General features: G+C 41.5%; 1 protein-coding gene across 2 annotated transcripts in view; it reads left to right on the top strand.

Annotated features, from left to right (window-relative positions):
* STXBP6 (syntaxin binding protein 6) overlaps positions 1 to 25309 on the top strand; it is a 273100-nt gene that overhangs the window by 184259 nt on the left and 63532 nt on the right. For both annotated transcript variants that reach the window (XM_080674802.1, XM_080674803.1), the window contains exons 3-4: positions 23403 to 23533; positions 24594 to 24759. In XM_080674802.1, the coding sequence (XP_080530928.1) occupies positions 23403 to 23533; positions 24594 to 24759 (297 nt within the window). The remainder of the gene's footprint in view (positions 1 to 23402; positions 23534 to 24593; positions 24760 to 25309) is intronic.

Here is a 25309-nt window from a genome sequence, read left to right as displayed (position 1 = left end):
TCCCAGTGGGAGCCCAGCGCAGGAGGCTTTCCACTGGTTTCCCTGGGGAATATTCTAAACAATATAGTGAAGTAGGAAGTGTGTTTTTTTAGAATGTTCTCCCAGTACCCATTAGCACTAGACAACTTGAAATACATTGAGAAGACAAACGTCAGTTCAGTAACATCATTTCTTACAAGTGAAGCCAGACCCTTCTCAGAGTACATGGCTGTCAAGCCTAGGGGTAGAAACAGTCACTATTTAATGGGTGATGAGAGAGAGGGTCCACCAAGAGGACAAAAGGGAACAAGAAGCAAATCATACAAATGTTGCCCCTGTAAGTGTCTGGGAGCAGGGCAGCCAGATACCCAAGAGGTCGCTCCCTCCATAGCCCCTAGGAGCTGCCCTACAATTGTTAGGGAATCATTATCTCTGCTGGGCTTTTGATTGTTCACAGGGGACAGCTTGCCAACTGGGATCCTGTTTCTGTTTTATAAAAAGAGTGCCTGGAGCTCAGGGGAAGAAAAGCTATGTGGAGAGGCAAGAAACATTTAAAAACGAGGAAGAAAATGGATTCTGTCAAGTTTGTACAGTTCCTCTCCTTTTTTCCTCATCTCTTCTTAAAATAATTGGTTTAGGACTATAATAGAATTGCCATCAAGCAAACCCTGGGAGTTAGTTATCTTTGATGAAGGCAAGTAAGTAAAAGTGTCCCAAATGAGATCTTAGCATGAGAATGAAAAGAAATATTGATCTACAGCCAAAAGCCAGCCTGGTATAGACAAGGAAGAGGGCAGATTTTTTGTGACCAATAATATCTTGATACTAAGTATTTATTCCCATATCAAAATGTATTACAAGGAAAGCATTAGGGTACATTTACTCTTCTCTGTTCTTTTCTTTTTTAAGAAGGGGGAATTCTATTCACATTATATAAAAGACTATAGAGAAGATACAAATGGCCATAACAAAACCAACCCTACATATTTTCTACATAATTGTTAATTCCTAATTATTTCATAGGGATGATGACTTGAATAGATAGAAATTTTCTTCTTTTTCACAAAAAGGAACCTGTTTTCTAATCTACTTTGGTAGTGTGGCTCCTGTGGTGGAAATTTACTTGGCTATCCATTTTTTATTGTTTGTTTTCTTTTTTTATAGTTCACATACTTTTATCCTCTTATAGACTCCCAATATTCTTTCTCAGGTTTATCATTATAAACATTCAGGCATGTGATGGGTCTGGTCAAACAGTATAATGAGAACTTTAGGTGTTTGCACTTTTATAATCATTCTCTTTTGATCACATTTTCATTTCAGTAGAAATGGGTATAGGAATAATGGCTCCTCTATTACTTTATATTGCTCACATAAATCTGCTCAAGCAGATATCAAACCACCTCCTAACAAGAAAACAATTGGTGAATTTGAGTCAGACAAGAAGAGGGAAGGAATGGAGTAGATGGACACAGTGGGAGTAAGATGTTTCATTATATTACTTTTGAATCACATGAATGTTATTGCCTGCTTTAAAATAAGTAAAATAGAATTTAGAAAAGAATAGGAGTCAACAGGCACTGGCAATCGTTATAAATGGCTTTGAGGTGCTGGTTAAGGATTACTATATAAAGGCCATTTTGTTTGATTGACAGACAGCTTGCTGACTATCCCTGGATGCCCCGGTGAGTGGTCAGGTTCTAACATGCTCTTGGCTGTTTAACCATGTTATGTTTATAGAATTCAAACTTCTTGGTATTTCCTACAAGCTTAAGCAGTACCGATTGCATATTAGGCCAAATACATACTTGCTAAATTGAATTGAACACTTTTAAGCTGGAGTTTTGTGTGAGGTGCGCCAAGCATAAAAAGATAATTATTTTGATAACCTCTGACATAGAAGAAAATTTAAGAAAACCAACCAAGCTCAACGTTTTCAGCTCAAATTTAGCTGTGTGTTAAATTATACTGCCAAAATTCATTCACTGTCCATTTGCATCCGATTCATCATTGCTCTCATTTTTAATGTTCTTAAACATTACCTGTTGAAGCTGTTAAAATCCAGTAAGTGCCTTCACAGACCCAATTAAATGCCCAATTACCAATTTTAGGCTCTTGACTTACATTTTTAAATGAGATGAACCTTGCCCTTGCAGCTGAATTGTTAATGAATGACAGCTCTCAAAGGAAGTAAGATTTTAAGTGTTCTCAAAAAATAGTGTTCTCACTCAGGAACATTGTTCCCACATTGCTGCTGCTACATCAAACTGTGTGTGCTGTCCTGAACTAGTGTTGAGTTGTAACTGTGGTTGTCCTTTCAAGATGAGGAAGAGAATTGAGGGCAAACAGGAGTCATTAGAGCCTGAGCAGGGGCACTGGAATAATTTCCTTTTCAAGAAAATAATAGTGCCTTTATGCTGAGGTCAGGAAGCAAGACCAGGAAGCTTGGAGCTCTGCTTTTGAATATAAATATGTATTTTAACAAGATTACTTCCTAAACATTGAGTTTGAGCATAGAGAAGTGTCCAGGATTCTTGGACAGGAAATGGTTGTCTTACGATTCATCCCAGGTCAAGGTAATCTAAAAGAAATCAGCTGCTCTCTGAGTGGTCTCATTTCTATTCTTGTAAAGTGGCTCTTCCCAGTAAGTAGGGCCCATCTTTTTAGTTATGGAGGCACAAGGATGGTTTGGCGGGTAAATCAGATCAGCTTTGCTTCTCTTTTCTTGATCCTTCTGGGCCCTATTCATCCTTCTGGCTATAGCTCAGACAATAATTTCATAACGAAGCTATCCTTCATGCGCCCAAACCCCTCCCCTCCCCCCCCCCCGTCACCCCACTCCCCCACGTCATTTAGTATGTGTTTTTCCCTCCTTCAGATGCCTAATTATATGCTTGCTGGTGGTAAGAAATAAGCGGCATGGTATTTATCATGTCCTGCCTTGTATTTTAGCACTTAGTGACTTGTCCTTTCTTTTCTGAGAGGCAATCTGGCTGAGGACTAGGGCTGTACTTGGATCACCTTGTCCTTATTTCCCCCTCTCATCACATCTCCCTGTCCTCCACCCTCACCCATTGGGCAGCACTTTTCCTTCAGTGTGCACACAATAAATGTTCATCGACTGAACATTATTTGTGCCTTCGGATTTGTCCCAAAGAATGGATTAGCCCCACTGCTTTATGATCCAAGTGTTAGCAGTTGAAATTCTTCTTAAGCAAAGGAGAAAATTTACATAAACATTTCATATTCAGCTTTGATTCCCTCCAGGGAAATTTAGGAAAGTTATGAGCATAACATTTTGCCACTCCCAACAGAATATTTTTCTCATACTATGAAACTCCCTTCCTGCCAAGAGACCTCCCCTGGCCACCCCTCACCCCCATAGTTCATCAGCCGTGCAGAGGGAAACGGCAGGCTGACAATCTCTTTGATTTAGAATTTCAGGTGAGTCTAGAAAAATGACTAGGTAGAAGAAATTGAAGATATCCTTTGTGTGTTGGACATTTGTTAATGAATAGATATTTTACATTTTCTGTTTTTATTTGGAAAGATCGACCTTAATTTTTTTTATCTACATGATGCCTTTCTCTGTATGTTCCTCACTACATGAGTGAGAAGTCTGGACTTTAGAGAATGGGCATCCTAATGTGCAGAACGTACATATGTGACCTATAGAGCCATAGGGTTTTAAAATTAAAAGGGGCTCATAGCATCCTTTTAGTCTAGCTTCATCCTAGGAATGATGAAATGAAGACCTAAATAGTTGAAGGCACATATCTAAAATGCCCATAGACAGGTAGGTGGAGTGGGTACAAGAACCAGAGCACCCTCCCTCTCCCCCCTCCCCAATGCTCTCTCTCCTTCTCAGAGTCCCCACTACAATTCAGTGAGCCACAGTCCACTGCTCATGATACAAGGTTTGTTTCCATGTAGAGCAGCTTCCTTCGCAGAGGGGATCACTTGGTTTCTAAGTCAACCCTGGGCCTGTAATGCTATTTTAGTCCATGACAGCACAGGTGAGAACTACAGGGTGATTCAATACCAGAAACCTTGGCCTCTACTGGAGAACCATTTTAATGAATATTTCCTTCTGACAAGCTGTCAGGAGGGGGCATTATGCCCTCTCAGGAGACAACAGGTTGACTGTGGCTCTTTAGCAACCTATCTAAGACTCCCAGAAGGAAAGGTGTTATCTCTTCTCACATAAATTTACTTTGTCATCTCAGTCAACCACTCCTTACTTATATCTGAAAGAATAGCCACTTAATTCACTTTATTATTTCAATTAAGATGACCTTCCACCCATGGCAATGCAAGAAGCACACTAGCTCTCTGCTTAGCTTATATTGTGGTAAACAGAACTTGTTTACATTAAGGGCTAATTTGGGTTCCAGCTGTATTTCTCCAAAGCCTTTCAAGCATGGTAGCCAAGATGGTATGGATGGCATGGAGCCTGTGGCATAATGTGCTATGTGCCTGTGGGTGGAACTGGGGCAAAGGGTTTTTGACAATCACCTTTTGAACATGCCTAAAACAACTCCCTGTGGAGAACCAGAAATGGAGGCCAGTAGTATAATGAATTCTATTATAACACAAATCAGACATAAGGGCACAAACACGACACCAGAATCAGACTGACTATCCCTCTTGTCAACTCCAGCTTTGATATACAGCCTGGAGCCTGCCCCCTCAGTTCAGACTATGGCCAGTGAATCTTTCTTACACCTTCAAAAGGAGGAGAGAAGGAGCAAGCACCTTCCCAAGGATAAAGTAGGTTCTCTCCCTCTCTCTTTCTCTTCCTCTCTCTCTCTCTCTCTCTCTCTCTCTCTCTCTCTCTCTCTCTCTCTCTCTCTTAAAAATTGCCATTACTTAAGATTTAAAGTGCCTTTTTGGAGTACTCAGTAACTTTTTGGAGTATGAGTGCTTTCTTATTTATGCTGCAGCAAAATTGACAGTGGAGGTCTTCAGCACCTGCACATCAGTATTAGGCATCCCATCTCTTCGAGGTTGGTGCAGTGGTCTATGGATTGTTAGACACATTGTCTTAAGAACAGAAGTGTGCACAGGAGTTTGGGCATATGTGGCTGGGTCTGTTATGTATGGACACTGCCCTTATGAGTTCTTCCCCCACACCCTTATTATTCCCATCAACCAAGGAAGTATGAGATGGACGTGCATCTGTGGAATGAACCTCTTTCCAGAGGATTCCTCAGAAGAAGGGAGAAAGTTCATGGCTGTGGTTCGACACAAAGGAGAAAAACATATGTGTCATGCAGAAGGCAGGGACCTCTCCTGACTTCCTTCTACAGGGACTCCACGATGGCTCAAGTCCAGACATGGAAGTCACTGTTCCCATTTGTCCATTTCATCAGAAACCTGAACCAGTCACATTGTGGCTGTTTCCACCTTTACTCTCTTCCCTCTGGAAATGTGTCTTTTTACAATTCATTTTATACTTGAGAGAGTGACTCTAAGTGTGTAGCCCTCCTTCTCTCTAGCAGATTCTGTTTATTCTCTTACTTTGAGTCTTCCTTTAGAACTTGCCTCCTCTGAAAACTGTCCTGGCTCTTCCGGCCTGTTGAACTCTCCTTTGGCATTGAAATATAATTACATTTCTTGCTTAATTCTTATTTCATCTAAATGTATCCTAAAAACTCTTAATAAGCAGGAACTCTATCTAATTTTGCCTGGAGTAGCAAAAAACTAATTCATAAACAACAAGACTCTACTGCAATATTATCAGGTAATGCCTCACGTGTTCTGAATTGAGAATGTTTGAGAATTCCTTAAAACTTAGCTGAAACTTCCCTTTGCACTACCTATGGGGGAAAATGCTTCCTGAGCAAACGAATAGAATGATACAATATATACAAACAGGGTTTAACTTATTAAACTTCCTTTCTCTTAATTTTATGGTTGACAGTATTACAAATGTCCCCCCCCCTTTTTTCCTCTTTGACCCTCTCTACCCCACTTCTGACCCCTCCCCAGGTCCTCCCCTCACTAATGTTTGTCCATGGGCTATACATATATGCATATATAAGTTCTTTATTTGATCTCTTCCCATTACCCCCCTTCTCAAATACGTCAGTCTGTTGCTTGTTTCCATGTCTCTAGATCTGTTTTATTCATCAGTTTATTTTCTTCATTAGATTCCACATATGAGTGAGATCATGTGATACTTGTTTTTCTCTGACTGGCTTATTTTGCTTAGCATAATACTCTCCAGGTCCCTCCATGCTGTCTCAAAGGGTAAGAGATCCTTCTTTTTTATAGCTTCATAGTATTCCATTGTGTAAATGTACCACAGATTTTGTATCTATTTATCTGCTGGTGGGCACTTGGGTTGTTTCTAGGTTTTAGCTATTGTAAATTGTGCTGCTATGAACATAGGGGTGCATACATTCTTTCTGATTGGTGTTTCAGGCTTCTTAGGATATATTCCTAGCAGTGGGATCACTAGGTCAAATGGCAGTTCTATTTTTAGTTTTTTGAGGAAAGTCCACACTGTTTTCCATAGTGGTTGTACCAGTCTGCATTCCCACCAGCGTAGGGTTCCTTTTACTCCGCATCCTCACTATCACTTGTTATTTGTTGATTTATTGATGGTAGCCATTTTGGCAGGTGTGAGATGGTACCTCATTTTCATTTTAATTTACATCTCTCTGATAATTAGTGATGTTGATCATCTTTTCATATGTCTCTTGGCCTCTTATATATCCTCTTTGTAGAAGTGTCTCTTTAGGTCCTCTGCCCATTTTTAATTGGGTTGTATGTCTTCCTTTTGTTGAGTTGTATGAGTGCTTTATATATTTTGGAGATTAACCCTTTATCAGATATATTGTTGGCAAAAATATTCTCTCATGCAGTGGGTTCCCTTTTCTGTTTGATACTGGTTTCTTTTTCTGTGCCAAAGCATTTTAGTTTAATGTAGTCCCATTTGTTTATTTTTTCCTTTGAGATGTATCTGTGGAAATTCTTCTATGTGAGATGTCTGATTAACCTATTAAACTTTAAAAACTTGGCAGTTTAGGGTAAATCATTTGCTTGCAAACAGTGATTTCCTTTGTGTTTCTAAATTATATTTAGTACAGCAAAGTTCTAAAATGAGTGTTACAGAGAAATATCATAGATGTTGTGGGGAGAGAGTGTGGGCTAGACTGCCTAGGCAAGGTTGGCAGAGGGAGGATCTGAAGTTGGCCTGTGAAGGATAGGCACAATTTAGATTTGCAGGAGGTGGCCCTAAAGGCGTCCCAGGCTGAGAATTCAATGGAGCAGAGCCCTGCAGACAGGATGGGCTACGATGTGTGAAAGGCCCTGGGAGGAACCTGGCTTTTTGGTGGTGCCAAGGCTCTGGTGGAGTAGAAAGTGAGGCTTAATAGATGGGGACCAGGCGAGCATTCAGAACCCAAGGACACTTATGATCCAGTGCAATAATTACTTAAAGAATTAAGCATTTGTTTTTCTAAAAATAAGTTGTATAATTTACACTGAAATTGTCAGGGCTTCTAAATGGTTTTATCTATCCATCAGGATAGCATCTTCTGCATGTGATGAGAGGATTGACAGCAATGGGGAGAACTTGCACTCAGAGCCATGTGCACAGACTTCTTTCTAAATGTGAGGACCTAGAGATAATGGTCTAGTATCGAGAGGGCAGCCTTGCATCTGGGGTGGACACTGGCTTCACCTTGTGGAACTCTCAATGACATTAATGTCCCTAGCAAAGGAAGTATGCACGAGAGAAGCATTAATTTTATCCTTGTAACAATGGACCCTAACATGTCCTTTATGTGTATCAGACATTTCCTCAGAGTCCACTTAGAATTGGCACAGTTTGCTGGTGCTATGGTTTTGTGATGGCTGCATGATATATGCTACACAGAGTCACAAGTGCCTTGGAAGTCTAAAATGTGCATGCCCAGCATCGTATATGATCAGTGATTACAGGTATGAAATCACAGCAGCCAAGAAAATATTCAATGAAAAATAAAAATAAACACTTGGATACTGTGGCCTGTCACTTTACTTGTAATCCTTGACTTGCCAAAATTCATTTGTCTTTTATACTTTTTTATATTTTACTTTTTGTTTTACATATAAATGAGTATCCTCTGAGGTGCACTTGGACTTCCTGTTTATACTAGAGAGAGGGTAGGAGTCTTTAGATTTGTTGATAGACTAAAATTTGAGTTTGGAGAAGTAAATCTTTGTGAGAATGTTGGCATAGTTTAGTTTCCCTGTTTATCTGTTTAATATTGATAGTTCCTGGAGAGTTTTCCATCTTCACAGAAGTGCCAGCAGCCCTAGGTTCTGTTATGCTGAAGGTTCAGCAAAGATTAGTTAAGGAATGGCTCTATTGGCAGTGGAGATTTTGGCCTGTGGAGTAGGATGGAGAAAATTTGGTGCAAATTTGTATCTGGTCGAGAAAGTCCTCCATAAGGAGATCTGAAGAGATAATAAAGAAGTTGATCCTTTAATGAAACAAAGAGATACCAGATTATGAGTAAAGACCCTCAGGTAGATGCAATGCCTGGTATCTCACTTGTCCCAGAGAGGCGAAGTCTTACATATTTTCTATCTCTGATGAGTGGAACAAGGTGAGTATTCTGAGTTCAGTGGCCGGGGCCATTACATTTGAATGGACTGGAATTTAGGATAAGGGAAGACATCAGAGTTTCTGAATTAGTGATCCTACCATTTGGAAAATGTGATCTGGTCTTAACATAAGCCCTCCAGGCATCATCCACTGGTGAGGTTTGGCTGGAAAACAGCAGCATGGCACAATGGCCCACAAACTATCATTTGCTTCTGCAGGTAGTAAATATTCAGCTGGTTACTGCATTATGAGAGATCTGATGACCTTTGGACCCGTCACATTGTCATCTGGCACATTCCTGATGTATAGCTTGACAGAACAAGACCTACAGCACATACTCATCCTCTCCATGGCAATCATTCAAACCATGGCAAGCTATTAATTACACCTACACAGGCAGACTTCATGCAGAGTCTTTCATTTTGTATCTTTATTTCCAATGCCACACTTCCCATTTTCAACAACTGCATTCCCCGGATATCCATAGCCATCATTGAAAACATATTCAATATGGATTCTTACTGTATGGAAGGCACTCTGCTAGATATTTCACTGTACGTACTTTGAATGCAAGTAGGGGATGGAGCGGGGGATAGAGGCAAAAACCTTGCCTGTACAGTATTAAATTCTTTAGTGAGGAAGGGAAATAGCTTCTCTCTCCCAAGGAGCTTAAAATGGGATTTTACCTGCCATACAGAAATAATTGCAAAAAGAACATAATAGGATGTAAAATATTGGTGTGGGTTGTAGAGAAAAATAAGTTTAAAATGTCAATTATTATTTTCTAATCTCTTTGAAATGTGGCCAAACATTGGGTATATAAACACTCGCAATAGATAAATAAGAGGACTATAAGCATGCAGCATCATGGTTTTACAAAATACTAGCATACCCAAATAGGAATCCAAACCAATCCAATGCTCACTGTGACCTTGCTGCATTGTGTTGGCCATTTTTAAATGGTTCCATGTCTAACAGGGGTCTGGTTCCATGTCTAACAGGGAGCATGGAGAACTCAGCAGGACCCATGGAGATCCACAGGAGGTGGTGATTGAATAAGACCTTAAAAGATGACTTTTAAGAATGTGAAATGCAAATGGTTTTAATTACAACCTAAAAAGAGCGTTTATCATCATGAAACGTCTTAACTATTAGGGTGAGTTATATATTATTATTACGGAGGTAAAAGAAATTAGAAAAAGAATCTATGTAAAGTAGCTAAGAAGATAAGATGCCCAAAGGAAAGATAAGGATGAAGAATAAATACCTTACAACTCTGTAAATCTGTATTATCTTGATTATATAGACAGAAATGCAAACCATATATGTAAAATCAGTAAGTGAGCTTTAGTTATGTCAAATTGGTGTAACAAACTGAACAGAACTGGAACTTGTACATTAAAAGAAGGCAAAGCATTCCTTTTGAGGAGCCCATGAAAGTCATATTTTTTAGTATTTTGTTGATCTAAGGAACTCACATATTTGGCCCCTGGTTATAAGTGCTAAGTTTAGTTTTAAAACTATTATAGATTACCTTGCAATGCAAAGTTGGTGACTTCTGCCCCAAATTTCACTCAACATAGACTGAAGTTTAGGTTTCAAATTAATTTTATGCAAACAATTTGAGAATTCAAAGTTAGTGGGTCCACTTACTGGCATGCATACTCCTTCAATAAATGTATTCTCTGCCTCACACAAACTCCATCTATCCATAATGCTTGCTCCTGCAATTCATTTTTTTCAGATAATGGCTTTTACTTTCATAGTGAAAGAGGCACAGTGACATCCAGTAAAACTGAGGAACTGCACTCCGAAGGGTATACTCCCAAGGGTTGGGAGCTCTGTCCCTGAGCCCCAGGGGGACAGGTTAGTGACCACATTCAGCATTTCCTGAGAGCAGCGGCGTCTCTCTTTGGCATGGAGCGATGGCCCAGTGTGGTGACTGCTGTCTGATTCAGCTTGGCTGTAGCCGAATAACCTCTGATCTAGATCAGAAGTCTGAGGGCGAGGACAGAAAGCCTGGGACCAGCAAGTGGAGGCCTGTGGATGCCGTAACCGGCTGAGTTCTGAGAAGAGCTGATATATCAGTAGTTGCCTCATCTCCTTAGGACAGTTTGTCCTCCAATTCTAGTCTGATGGATGTGGAAATTACCCCTGGGGAATTAGAGAAATCTGAGCATATTACCATTCATTCAGCACCAGAGGGTCTGCTGTTTATTCCTTTTGTTCTGAATGTTCGTCCAGGCTGTGCTATTGAAAGATCTCCAGGGATTTTTCTTAGGAAGCAGTCATTTAACACAAGTGGCATCATTTATTTCAGAAATGATTTGTAGGTTGTTACGTAAATACTAATGTAGTACATAACAATGTGCTCCGCCTTGGAATCTGCAGCAGAAGCCACCAAGGGGCTGACTTTCTCTGCAAGAGGAGCAGCTCTTTACCAAGTCAGAATCTGTCATCAGGTGCGCCTGGTTATTCTTTTTATTTTTCTTCCCCACGTTGCCTTAAATGACCCAGAAAGAAAAACAGGCATAGCCAAAAAGAGAGTAGAGTGGGTGAGATCTTACTAACCACAGTCATCAGTACATAGAGTAAACCCTTGATTATTTCTCATGGGAATGGTGATATTTCTTGTGATACATATTTGAATTAGGACTCCGATTAGGGCACCCTACCAGGTGCTCTGAAGTACACAAAGGCATAATTTTTAACGAAGTGTGATGTTCAATGAACAAGGGCCTACAGTATACCAGGCTTTGGGGTATGAAGATGACTAGAACTTGGTGATGACTGACTTTGAGGATTTCCTCGGAGTGGAGGTGGGTCAACAGCTATGGAGAGGGGGAGACGCTGTTGCCTTTTCTCTCTCTCTCCTCTATTGCCATCTGCTCTAAGCCACTGTCACCTCCCTCCTAGACCCCTGTAATACAAGTTCCTAAGTGGTTTTTTTTGCTTTCATGCACACTTCTGCCATGACTTGTTTGCCCAACAGCAGTTGGCTAATATATTTATAAATGCAAATCAGATCTTGTTACACTCCTGTTTCATGCTTACAAAGCCTTGTACACCAGGGCCTTCATAATCTGACACTTGCTTGCATCCATGACCTCATTCACTTTTTTCTTTTCTCAGTATTTTGCTACGCTGGTCTTCTTTCTCCTCCTTGAACATATCAAGCACGCTGTTTCCACCTTTGAGCTTTGGCTGTTGTGCCCAAAGAATGCCCGAAGGCTAGATTATAGGAAGGGGTGCAATTAAACAAGAAAGATGAGGACAAAAGAAAAAGCCAGTGGGTTTAATAATTTGGAGGTGTTTTCATTTTCATGGGGGAGTTTTTGGAGAGGTGATAATGTGGCAGGGAATTGATGGGTTGAGTGGTGGGTGGTTAGTAAAGCAGTAGAGACACTAGGCACATAAAACTCTTTCCTTTCACCACCACATTTCTCAAAAGAATGGATAGGGCTTGAGGACTGGCCTTATCTATACAAGATTCTCATAGTAATAGGAAAAGAAAACATTAAGCACATTCACAGGCAGAGTGAAAAAAGTCTGAAAAGAGGGAGCAATGGAAGCTTTGAGGAAGAGGGGTATTTGGAGAAAGGTTCCAGAAGAGATGGACAAGAAGAGGACCATGAACCCAACTGGAGAAATTTGCAAATAGGATATACTTACAAGTCCCACAGGTAGATTTTTTTATAAAAGCAGAATTACATTGAATAAATTCCCTTCTGTTCTGGGAAGGGAATTTATATGTTGAAATCCTAAATCCCAATGTGATGGTATTAGGAGGTGGGAACCTTTAAGAGGTGATTAGGTCATGAGTGTGAAGCCCTCATGAATAAGATTAGGGCTCATATAAAAAGGAAACTCCAGAGAGCTCCCTTTCCCCTTCTGCCATGGGAGGACACAGTGGAGAAGACAACTATAAACCAGGAAGTGGGATCATACCAAACACTATATCTGCTGACACCTTGATCTTGGACTTCCAAGCCCCTCCAGAACTATGGGAAATAAATTTAGGTTGCTTATAATTGCCCCAGTCTGTGATACTTTGTTATGGCAGCTCAAATGGCCCAAGACAATTTCCAGGTTTGCACAATGTTTCTCTGTTTGTGGGTGGTATGGTTTTATTACAGCAACCTTGGAATCCCCTAAATGGGGCAAGTGCTGAGATGTTACCTATCAGGGTTAGGGATTTCAAATTGGTAGCAATTCTCAAACCCTGCCATAATTATCATCATTGTTATTATTTTGGTTTACTTTTTATTAAGGTATGACCCATATTGTAAGGTATGCAGATATTTTTAAATATATATTTTTTATTGTTGATAGTATTGCCAATGTCTCCCATCACCCTCCTTATCCCCTTCCTCCCAGCTCATACCCACTGTTAGCATACATCCTTCTTGCTCTGGGGAAGTCAATTTGTTGTTCTATTCTAGCCTTCAGCTGATTGGATGAGACCCACTCACATTATGGAATGCAATCTACATTACTCAGAGCTCCCCAATTAAAAAAAAAAATTTAAACACTCGCCCACCTGGCGTAACTCAGTGGTTGAGCGTCGACCTATGGACCAGGAGGTCGTGGTTTGATTGCCTCCTGCATGCACCCCACCACCACCACTGGGAATCGAGCCCACAATCTGGGCATGATCCCTGACCAGGAATCGAACCAGTGACCTCTTGGTTCCTGGGCGACCATTCAACCATTGAGCCACACTGACCGGGCTCCCAATTTAAATATTAATCTTATCCAAAAACATCTTCACAGAAGCACCCAAAATAATGTTTGACCAATTATCTGGGTACCATGGCCTTGCCAAGTTGACACATAAAATTAACCACCACAGCTAAACTCATTAATTTTCCTGATTGCTTTAGAGTATGTATACATCTTTAACTTGCTTTATGTATAGTATAGGAACCTTCTAATACTTCACTTCCCTTTCTCCCATCCTGACCTTCTTGCTATTGTTGTCAGACATTTTACTTTTTCATATGTTATAAACTGCATACTACATTGTCATTTGGAAGCAAGCATTGTTCAATATAGGACTAATTATTCCTCACGAATAGGGCAAGATCCTGCTGTGAATTTCACTGGTTTTCCGGTCTGGCTGGTGGGCACAGGCACTATGCCCAGCCCTGTGTGAGCAAGGAGTATTGTTTCCCCTTTTCATTTTGAGTGGTTCTTTCTCTGGCCTCAGATCACCTCCTAACATACAAGCGGTGAGAAGTCCTCAGCTAAATACGAGCAAGGCAGAATCTCTGCAGATCTCTGGAGTTCTCTCTTCTTCATCACTTTGGTCTCCCTGGGCTCTGAGCTCTGTCTCTTCAACTCCGGCAGTCTGCCAGTCTCTGCCTGGGTTCCTCCTCCTTGTGCCACAGCCTGGAAAACTCTACCAAAGCAGTAAACGAGGGCAATTATAAGGCTCACCTCATCCATTTCCCATATCACAGGGGTCACTGTCTTTCATTATTTCATACTAGAAGCCCGATGCACGAAGATTCGTGCTAGAGTGGGCTTTCCTTTCCCTGGCTGCCAGCACCGCCTTTCCACTCTGGCCCAGCCCCTTTCCGCTCATGCCCTGGAACCTTCTCTTTCTGCTCCAGAAGCCGCCTCTTGCTGCTCCAGCCCGCCTTCCCATGCTGACTAGAGGCCCTGAGAGACCGGGGGTGGGGTAGAACACCTGCGTCGTTGCCATGGCGACAACGCAAGCATCCCGCCTGCCCCTGTCACTTGGTGTCTGTGTATGCAAATTAACTTCCATCTTTGTTGGGTTAATTTGCATATCACTCCTGATTGGCGGTGGCATAGTGGAGGTATGGTCAGTTTACATGTTTGTTTATTATTAGGTAAGATATTTTGTCCATTTCTGGTTATTTCCAGCAGAAGCGGGGACATAGCACTCATTTCTATTGTGTAGATACAGGGTTAGAATTGCTGAATCATAGAGTATATGCATGTTTAACTTTAGTAGATATTGCCTCGAGTTTACCAAAACAAATTAAGCTAATTTTAATTGTATACTGATATAATTGACACTCGTTTTACCCAAAACATGTTGCCAGATTTTATTCCCCAGTTTAACAGAGTAAAGAGTGAAGATGACAAGTTCTTAGTGACATCATTCACTGCTTTTAGAACTTCAGTGGTGTACACCCTAATATAAAATGTATTATTAAAAGTATTGAGAAAGTGGTGGTGGTGGTGATGAGGGAGGAAAGCAGAGATACCAGCTACATCTGTCATTGACTGACAGTCGCAATTATATTTGACGGCTATGTTTGCTAAGTAATAACAGCTTTGGTTTTTTAAAAACCTAGTGATATTATATGTTTAGTACCTAGTCCATTAGAAAATTTTCTGTTGCTCTGCCTCCTTCAGTTTCTCTCTCTCTCTCTCTCTCTCTCTCTCTCTCTCTCTCTCTGAATGCTCTTTTCACATTGAAGGTGATCCGTATTTTAAAAGATTGTGCTCAGGCCCTAACCGGTTTGGCTCAGTGGCTAGAGTGTCGGCCTACAGACTGAAGGGTCCCAGGTTCGATTCCGGTCAAGGGCATGTACCTTGTTGCGGGCACATCCCCAGTGGAGCATGTGCAGGAGGCAGCTGATCAATGTTTCTCTGTCATCGATTTTTCTAGCTCTCTATCCCTCTCCCTTCCTCTCTGTAAAAAATCAATAAAATATATTTAAAAAAAAAAAAAAAAAGATTGTGCTCAGCAGTAGGGTGCAGGGTATCCGGGTGAGATAGTGCCCCTCTTCAGAGCTGCTGAGGGACAAGGAAGTGGAGACTGCAGAAATGGTTCAATCTTTTCTCACTGGAAGGAGTATTTGAGCTCTAAGAATGCTTTTTAGCAACTCTCCCAGTTTAAATGTGTATTGAATTTCTACCAAGTATGACATTTTCCTGAAGAGAGTTACTGTTTGGCCTATACTTTTCAGTACATAATGGCTAATGTTAAAGGAAACCATAACATTGAAGGAACCTCTTTTTCAAGTTTTCACTCCCAGCCTTTGAGCTTCTTGTGTAATAATTTAATTCATTCTTGAGGCAGGTTGCTGCTTCTTTTATGTCTTTGTCTTTAGAGTCTCTGTTTGTAAACCTCTCCTAAAAATAGATCAAAAATGATATTTACAACTTCCCAGAAATGAGGAAGTAAGAACAGAATGTGACTTTCAGACTGTAGTTAACCCTTTCTGTCATCTCCATTGGATATTACAGTATTTGGTATTGGATTTCATCTCTTTCAGAGCCAGCACAGTTCTCACAGCTCTAGGCATTTAATCCCTTGACTTGGGCCTGTTTGCTTGTTTCAGTTATACTATGCTAGGGGCCCAGTGCATGAATTCGTGCACCTTGAAAGGAACTGTGGGCTGCGAGGCTGCGGTAGGCACAGGGGCGGGTCTCAGCCCATCCTCTGCGGCCCCGCCCAGCCCCTCCTGCCATGGCCCCTGGTCCCCTGTCTACCGGCAACCCCACTCCTACTGCTGCCAATCCCACACGCTGATGGCGCTGGCCCCCCTCACACCCGCTGATGATGCAGAGCGATTGGGGACAGTGCCAGCATTGGGTGTGAGTGGGGCTGGCACCATCAGCGAGTGCAAGCGGCGACTGCTGCCCTGATCGTCCCTCAGGAGCAAGGGGAGATGGAGAAACCCTCAGGGGCAATCAGGGCCTACAGCTGCCGCTTGCATCCGCTGATGGCACCAAGTGATCGGGACCAGTGCCAGGTGCGACCAGCAGCTCTGGTGCTTGCTGTGGGTGCAAGCGGGGTGGATGCCAACAGCAGGTGCGAGTGCCGGGTGGGACCACAGCACGCAGGAGCAAAGAATTTCCAGTAACCACCAGAGGCTCACCCTGATGACAGTGACCGGCGCCCTGCCTTGGTCTGGCGCCCCCACTCACCTGCTCCATCATCCAGCCGTGGCTAACGCTCACCATGTTCCACACATGCCCCCTCCCCTGGTGGTCAGTGCATATCATAGTGACCGGTTGTTCGGTTGTTCCGCCTTTTGGTCTATTTGCATATTCTTTTATTATATAGGATAGATTACATGTTATTCCATTTCCATAGAAAGTATGAAGTCAACCTGGCCGACATGGCTCAGTGGTTGAGCATGGACCTATGAACCAGGAGGTCACAGTTTCATTCCCAGTCAGGGCATATGCCTGGGTTACAGGCTCGATCCCCAGTGTGGGGCATGCAGGAGGCAACCGATCAATGATTCTCTCTCATTACTGATGTTTCTATCTTTCTCTCCCTCTCCCTTCCTCTCCAAAATCAATAAAAATATATTTTTTAAAAAAAGAAAGTCTGAAGTCACAGCAACTAATATTAACCAGGTTTTATAATTCGTTATATGTTTACCCTTCACCCAAAATGTATGCAAATTGGTTTTCTCCTCTGGTCTATGGGGAAAAGTCCATAGAAGTTAAAAACATTAAACACAATGGGAAGCCTTGGCTTGCTGTATCTCAAGCCTGAAATCATGTTTATAGGGAGGCTGAAACGAACAGAATAATCACTTAAGAGAGATGCTGCTAGAATAAGGATTGCAAGAAAATAGGTTTTTAAAGAGATATTAACCCCACATTTATCTCCTAGTCTCCTGATATTTCTGCAATTTCTTGGTTTTTACCATTTTCTTTACTCACCCTAGTTCTCAGATACTGCTCTTTTCTAATAAGAAAATAGTTCAAATCCCTTGAAACTGTGGCTTGATCTGAACACAGAACAGTTGAACAATTGTACAATTGAATTTGTGGTATATTCATGATTTCTGGTCGGAACAAGAACTGTTCCTCCTTTTGTTGGAGAGCCGTTCATTCATTTGTTCACTCATTCATTTGTGCATGCATACCTGAAGTGGCACTTGTTGTGTCAGTTTACGGTATTGAAGACTTGTGGTGCCAGTCTGGAGAGGGCACTGCTTGCTGTGGGGAACTAGAGCCCCCTGGGGATTAAGCTTCCTGATTTCAGACTAAAGATTTAACAGTCCAAGACTACCTATGAGAGTGTACCTGAACCTGTCTGTCATTGACTTGACAGGTAAAATACCCTTTCAAAATAAAAAGCTACCTATTTTTACAGTTTCTAAAAAAAGTGAAACTATAAACAAGGTAAAGAAGATTAAAATTAGAATGGATTAGGTTTTAGAAGTTGCAACTAAATCTCATAATGGCACGTGACATAAAACTTGCACATTTCAAAATAATACCGTCTCCTTCTTGGTAGTTTGGAAATATTATCACCAGTAGTACTTCCTATAAAATTGGTATAGGGAGATTGCTTGCTCTACTAATATGTAGTTGTTAACTACCCTCCATATGCTGCTGTACCTACATATTAAGAGCATCATTCCCAAGGAATGCTTGATGCAAGATATTTCTTATTCTTCTCCTTCTACTAAACGACTTACCCAGAATTCTACACATGAAAGCAGTATCCCATATAAATGGTTGCTTTTTCAGTATCCCTTTGGAGGAACTTCGTAGACTTGCAATCTCCTTCCCCTCCTCGCTTTCTCCTCCAATTTGGAGATGAGGGTGTGATGTAGGTCCAGGCCTAGAAACTAGTGATACCAAATAAGGAATTTTTTGTGTGGCAAATTTTCTTTGTGATTATCTCTTCTGTAGATTAAGGAGGTCCGCCTATATACCTCGAAACCCTCTGCCCTGCTTCCTCCCCATCCCACCCCTCCCCCTTTGAGTTAGTAGAGCAGGCACTATTAGAAAAAATGGCATCCTACATTCTTCACCACTGGCTTGTGCTCAGGCTGAAATGCCACCATTTTTGTTGTTGTGTCTGTTGTTTGTTTGGATTAAATTTTTTTTTTTCTAAAAACATGCAGATTCAAGAATATCGTTTCAGGCTCATTTGGGTCCTGTCAGCAATCTGGCCAGCACCTCAGGTGGGGAGTGGAAGGAGAGGGCCTCAAAGACAAACTTGGCCATTTCATGAATTGGTCTAGTTGGAGGCATGGAGTCTAAACTATGTCCTAAATAATGACATGCTTTGAGAAATACTATGAGAAGCAAATGATCAATGCCGTGGTGACCGCACATGCTCTATTTCCCACCAACTACAGCAGTGATGGTGTTTCTCTATTCTGAATGTATTTAAAGTAGCAATATAGATATTTTTGCTTCTAAGCTTTGTAAACATTCAGCCATCTCCCCAGATAAAATTGCTGATACAGTCTCCAACCTGATACTTATTTCTCCAGATACTATTAAATCCACCTAGACATTAGAGTTTGGAAAGAGCATTAGGAAACCAGTTCTAAATAATCATTTCTCACCTTTCCCTGTTAGCCTTTTTTTTTTTTTTTTATCACATAAGCACCCAGAAGGCATACTCGATCTTTCTTTTATTTCCTGAACCACATTTCAGAGGGTTTTATTTTTAGTCACCTCTGGCACAGCCAAAGAGCAGCCCCAATAAGATTCTATGTGGACATCACTTTTTTCCCTATTCCAAATTGTTTATTTCTCATCAACAGTCTTGTTGAAATCAAAGCTTCTGGTCATTAGACTCCAGCAGAGCAGAGCTAAGGCATACCACAAAATGCTGACCTTCGCTTATCTATAAGATCGTACTAGAACTAAGCATGGATAAATTTTAAGGTATCTTACTTAGGTACATAGGTGCCATTAGTCTCAACATCAGACTGTATAGATGCAATTTGTTCTTCAGCACCTTTGAGTTGTTTGTTTTTTGAGAGAGAAATGACCACATCTATACTAATAAAAGGGTAATATGCTAATTAGGGCAGACGTCTCCTGGACATCCATCTGGATGTCCATCCGGACACAGCCACAGTGGCTGTGAGGCCCAGGGCTCAGGCCTCGCAGCCACTGCGGCTAGCAGTGGTGGCAGCAGCGAGGTGATGGGGGTAGCACCTTCGCCTGAGCAGCCCAGTTGCCTCCCGCAGATATCCCCTGAGAGCTCCCGGACTGTGAGAGGAGGCAGGCCGGGCTGAGGGACCACCCCCCTCCCCAGTGCACAAATTTTCATGCACCGGGTCTCTAGTAAAGTTATAAAATGATTCAATCTGAATTTAATGTGGATAAAAAATGTTTGTGCATATGTTAGTAAATATCTAAAAATAACTATGAAAAATGAGATAGAGGATATAAAGATAAAGTAACATTTTTATATGCTGATTGTTTCTTTTAAAGACTGAGACTAGATATTTTGTATCTAAGGCAAAATTGATTTTCTTGTTTGGAAGGACTCAGAAATGATGCTGTGAATAATGAGATTGTAGGGGGAAAGCGTGACTTTTTTTAAAAGCAATCTCTCAGCCATTGGACCTAGAAATGGAAGATTAGCCACTTTAATCACTGGCAGTGTGCATTCCTGGACTGTTTTGCGTAACATGCAAATAGCTTGCATTTTTGTCTTTCTTTTCTTCATCAATCTTTGTCCCGTCCTTCACCAACTCCTGACTCACTGCAAGACCACATTTGGTCTAAGATGGTGCTTTGCTATTGTCCTGCATATTGCTTTCTAATTGAGTAGAGTTTTTCTGATTGGGCAAAAGCAAGGCTGTTGGTCTCTACCCCTTGACTGTGTGTCTTATTTTTGTATGTTTCCTGGAGGGACCATTTTTTAAAAGACCTTGCTAGGCCATTAGTTCATCAGACAGAGATGTTATACTACCTGAGTAGTGATATTCCAAGTGTAATGCTCTTATCACTGCTTCTTAACTACAGCTGAGATGTAGATCAAGTCTACATGGAGGCTGAAGAGGAGGCGTGCAGCCATGGAAACCACATTCTTTTTATCAGAACTGGTAGCAGAAGGACCTGAATTTGGTTGGCCCACATGCTTCTGCCTTCCTCTGATGCCACCATAGAGAGCAGTGGGTGCCAGGAGTGGGAGTGAATGAAAAACAGCATTAGGTTTGGATAACCCTAACACTTGACTTACTGAGTGAGTTCTCATGCTTATCAAGCAGTAATCTTAGAGAAGCCATTTCCCGATAGGCTTTTTGATTATATCTAGGAGAATACCTATGTTGTGATAGTTGTAAATACCTGGCTATACTTGCTAATCACCATTTTACTGTAGAGCAGACAGCAGATGCCACGCCCTCCCCTGACAACCCTCTAATTTGAAATTCATAGCATTTATGATTTCATTATTTTTTTCAATTATATTTTTTACATTATTGTCTATTTAATATAGGTAGAGCTGTATCTATTTATGACTTTAACATATATTTTTCTAATGAACTTATTTAAGTAAAAAAGCAAATTTATTTAAAGGGAAATGTTAAGGGAATAACAGTTTGGATATTGTCAGAATCACAACTGTAGTATGTGTATGCAATAATTTTAAGGCACCTGCCTCAAAATAGAAACTGAGATGCTGGAAATAATAACAATAAACAAAAATTAAACCAAAACGGGCTCAGAGCCCAGGAACACTACCCAGATTCCAAGAACTGGGCAAGGAATAAGCCAGTACGGGGCGGGGAAGCAGGGGGAGAAGGCAGGACTGGATGGAGCTGTAACTGCCTCCATTGAAAATGACCACTCTGCACTGTGATCGCTATTGAGCAATTCTGTGGGGCATTTGTCATGTGGGTGGGGTTCCTGCACTTCTCATTTCGGTGACAAGCTTCCAGTGGAACTTGCCTTTGTGAAATGTCAGTGTTAAAGGTGCCAAAAACCACAGCGATCTTGCATTGTGTTTGAGCTTTTATATTGCTGTAAACGACTTGCAAATACTAAATGAACCAGAAGTAAAAAATGGTTCATAACAACTTTAACTAAAGTTACAAGGAAAATGTTCATGTTTCCCAGGATGCCTAAATGCCGAGTGATTTACATAAACAAAGGAGGAAATCCTCTTTGTGTTTAGGGATGTGAGTCTAATACAGGAACCCATGTTTTCCTGTCATTGAAAAGCATTCTTTAATCTTTTAAGCACATTTTAGGACCTGCACATATTCCAGGTGTGCTGTTTACTTTAACATTAAAACACAAGAATAGGACATGTCTATTCAGAGAAACCTAATAGATCTCCCTTTGTGTCATAAGAGACACAAAGGGTAAATGAATTGAATTAAATGGATGGACAAAGCCCTGAGCAGACTGGTAATAGTTATTCCTAATGGGACTTAACAGGCTTATACTTGGAGCTGAAGGCCAGAGAGGCCATTTGTGAATAGAAGACCATACATTTCCTCTGATTGTGGGTGTTAAGGGGATGATGACTTTTTAACCATGAAAATAAATATAATTGGTGTGAAGCATTCAGAAGCTTTCAGCCAAATAGAATGGAAATAATGGATAATAAGCCTAGCACTATTTGAAATTTTAAAAAATATAATTGCTAAATTCTAGTTAAGAGCAAAGGGATGAGATTGTACGGAAGTCATAAAAATAGTCCTGGAACCACACCGCAGGGGTTCTCACCAAACCTAAAGGCAGGGACCCACAGTTCATTCTCTGAGTCCCTGCTCTCCTGGCCCAGACACTGTAACACAACAAACTCTGGCGTGCATAAAAGGAGAGGCTTACCACCAGCCGGGACTGGGGTAGGTATTCTCTGTCCTTCATTCCTTAAGGATTCTTTTTGCCATCTGTTGAGCATCTGCATAATTATTTGAAAATGTGGAATCTGTGGGGTTATTTAAAACAAAGAAAGAATGTGCCACTGATACAGTCTTATTAGGGTAGAATTCATTATGACAAGTAGTGCTTTCCATTGTTCCTAGTTTCTTTAATAGCATCGTTCCTATTAAGTTTTACAATCCCTGCAACCAAGGCTCATAGGAGCTTCTAGGAAAGCCCTTTCAAAACACTTACTCACCACCCCCTCTGGAGGCTCTAATTCATGAAGTAAGCAGACATAGAAACATATTCCAAGTGACTCTCCCCTGGTAGCTGGTGTTTGACTCTGTCTGAGAGGTGACACTGTCTATTGTCAGCATGACTAAGGCTGGCTGGAGGGACTGTGCTGGTCCTGCAGGTGTGGTGACCTCAGGAATTCATACTGGGGGCAGCAGGAGCACCAAGGATGCCAGATAAGGTCATAATTGGTTGCAAACTTGATACAAACTAGACTATATTTTAAAGCCAAATGGTTCTTTTATTTTAAAATGAGGTATTACTCCTTATCACTAAAACGAAATTCATGCAAGAGTAGGCCTTCCTTCCCCCAGCTGCTGGCACCGGCTTCCCTCTGGCACCCGGGACCCGGGCTTCCCTCCAGGCCCAGCTTCGTCCGGAAGGACATCCGGAATGACATCCAGTCTAATTAGCATATTACTCTTTTATTTTATAGATATACTAGAGACTCGGTGCATGAAATTCGTGCATGGGGGGGTCCCCTCAGCCCAGCCTGCACCCACTCTAATCCGAGACCCCTTAGGGGATGTCCTAAACTGGCAGTCGGACATCCCTCTCACAATCCAGGACCACTGGCTCCTAAATGCTCACCTGCCTGCCTGCCTGATCACCCCTAACTGCCCCCCGTGATGGCCTGGTCACCCCTAACTCCCTCCCCGCCGGCCTGGTCGCCCCACGCAGCCTGCTGCTCAGTCATTTGGTCGTCCCTCACTAACTCCCCTGCTGGCCTGGTTGCCCCATGCAGCCTGTTCGGTCATCTGTTTGGTTGTTTTGGTTGCAACGGTTGCTTAGGCATATATATATATATATATATATATATATATATATATATATATATGTATTTTTTTCTTCTCTCATTCTCATTTTGCATATTTGTGTAGGTGTGAGATAGAAGCCCACTGACAGGAAACCAACCAACCTGCACACCCACTCACCTGTGGTCTTTTCTTGGCAGTGACAAACAAGAAGCCTACACAGGCGTCCATTACGAAGGTCAAACAGTTTGAAGGCTCCACGTCGTTTGTGCGGAGATCACAGTGGATGCTCGAGCAGCTTCGCCAGGTTAATGGCATCGATCCTAATCGGGTGAGTGGCCTGTGGAGTGTTGAGCGAAGGAGTCTCTTCACACGATGATTCTTTTATTAACCTTAGCCGTGGTGATTGTTGTCTGAATTGTTTTTCTCTGTTCCAGTTACACAAATAATACTTTCTGATTTCTGTACCCTTCTTATGGGGGATTATAAACCTTTTCATCATGTTTGATACAGGAACCTAAGGGGATGCAGATTGAAGAAATGCTATGTCCAGTAATATGTTTATCAGCAAAGTGCAAAGACCAGAATTCAGATTCGTGTCCATGGCTATCAATATGAAAAGCTATGTTTCTCTAAGCTTCATTTATCTCCTCATGCCACCAATTTATTTATTTACTTAAATAAATCCTTAAAAGTTAAGAGTCTATTGTATTTAATATGAGAAATACTTTTTGATAATTATTTATCAAAGTAGATTCCCCCCTTTTGCTCACATGCATTTACCATACAAAATACCAATAATGAAGAAAAAGAAAATTAGGGGCAAGATTAATACGTGTTAGTGCTGAGAACCTGAATAAATTATGTCCCAAGTAATTGGGAGGATGATATGTAGTCTGAATTCTGACACAGGTCAATGTGTGGTAGGCTACAGGGACTTCTGTGATACTAGCTTCCTAGGGACATCTGTAAATACTGTAAAGTTTGAGGTTTATTTGATAAACAGAGAAGGTGGATTCTCCATGCACCTGGGTTCTAATAAAGATGAGCCTTGCCCAGCCGGTGTAGCTCAGTGGTTGAGCATTAACCCATGAACCAAGAAGTCACCTGTTGGGTTCTCGGTCAGAGTTGCAGGCTCAGTCCCCAGTAGGGGGTGTGTCAGAGGCACCTGGCCAATGTTCTTTTCTCATCGATGTTTCTATCTCTCTTTCCCTCTCCCTTCTTCTCTCTCTAAAAAATCTATAAAAACATAACATAGTTTAAAACAAATAGATGAACCTTATGATTAGTTTTAAAAGATGTTTTGCCTTTATGAGTCTTTTGTTGGGCATAACATAGAAGCAGCAGTTTTTATACATTGAGATCAGTAGTTATTTCACTGTTTTTTCCAGGATTCTGCAGAGTTTGATTTGTTGTTTGAAAATGCTTTTGACCAGTGGGTAGCCAGCACAGCCTCAGAAAAATGCACCTTCTTCCAGATCCTCCACCACACCTGCCAGAGGTACCTCACGGACAGGAAGCCGGAGTTTATTAACTGCCAATCTAAAATCATGGGAGGTGAGTGGGCATTTGTGTGACTTCAGTCATCCTGTTGCCTTAGACTCACTTTTATTTAAAAAGTTAGGTGTTCCACAGCATAAAAACAAAAACAAACAAACAAACAAAAAGAATCAATGCATGAGAACCATTTTTGGGAGTTCATTGTTTGCTAAATCTAAACACATGTCTGTGCCGTCAATGTTCATCAAATGAATCCTGCTTTCAAAGTCCAGCCTTAACAGACTTGGCAAAAGGTCAAAGTCCACCAGGCCTAGGACCATGGAAGGCTGCATGACAATGGAAAGTGCCTGCTATGAAACATTTTCCCCACCGGTGTCTGTATGGTCAATAACTTGCTTGGCTAGCCCTTAAGCACTGAGTCTCCTCTAAAACTACTGTGACATTATGAATTTGAAATTTCTGTTGCTTGAACATTCCACTTCTCCCTGTTCCATCCTGAGCGCAGAGGGGCCAGAGCAATGCATTTCCTCAGGATGGAAACCTGAGCTGGAAACAAGAGGGCCACAGACTCACTCCACTGCCCTTGCAAAGGAAACGAGCCACCTCC

This window comes from Plecotus auritus (assembly GCF_963455305.1).
Source record: "Plecotus auritus genome assembly, chromosome: 1".
Lineage (NCBI taxonomy): Eukaryota > Metazoa > Chordata > Mammalia > Chiroptera > Vespertilionidae > Plecotus > Plecotus auritus.
The sequence above is the reverse complement of the archived record's forward strand: the minus strand, read 5'-3'. Positions and strand labels throughout refer to the sequence as shown.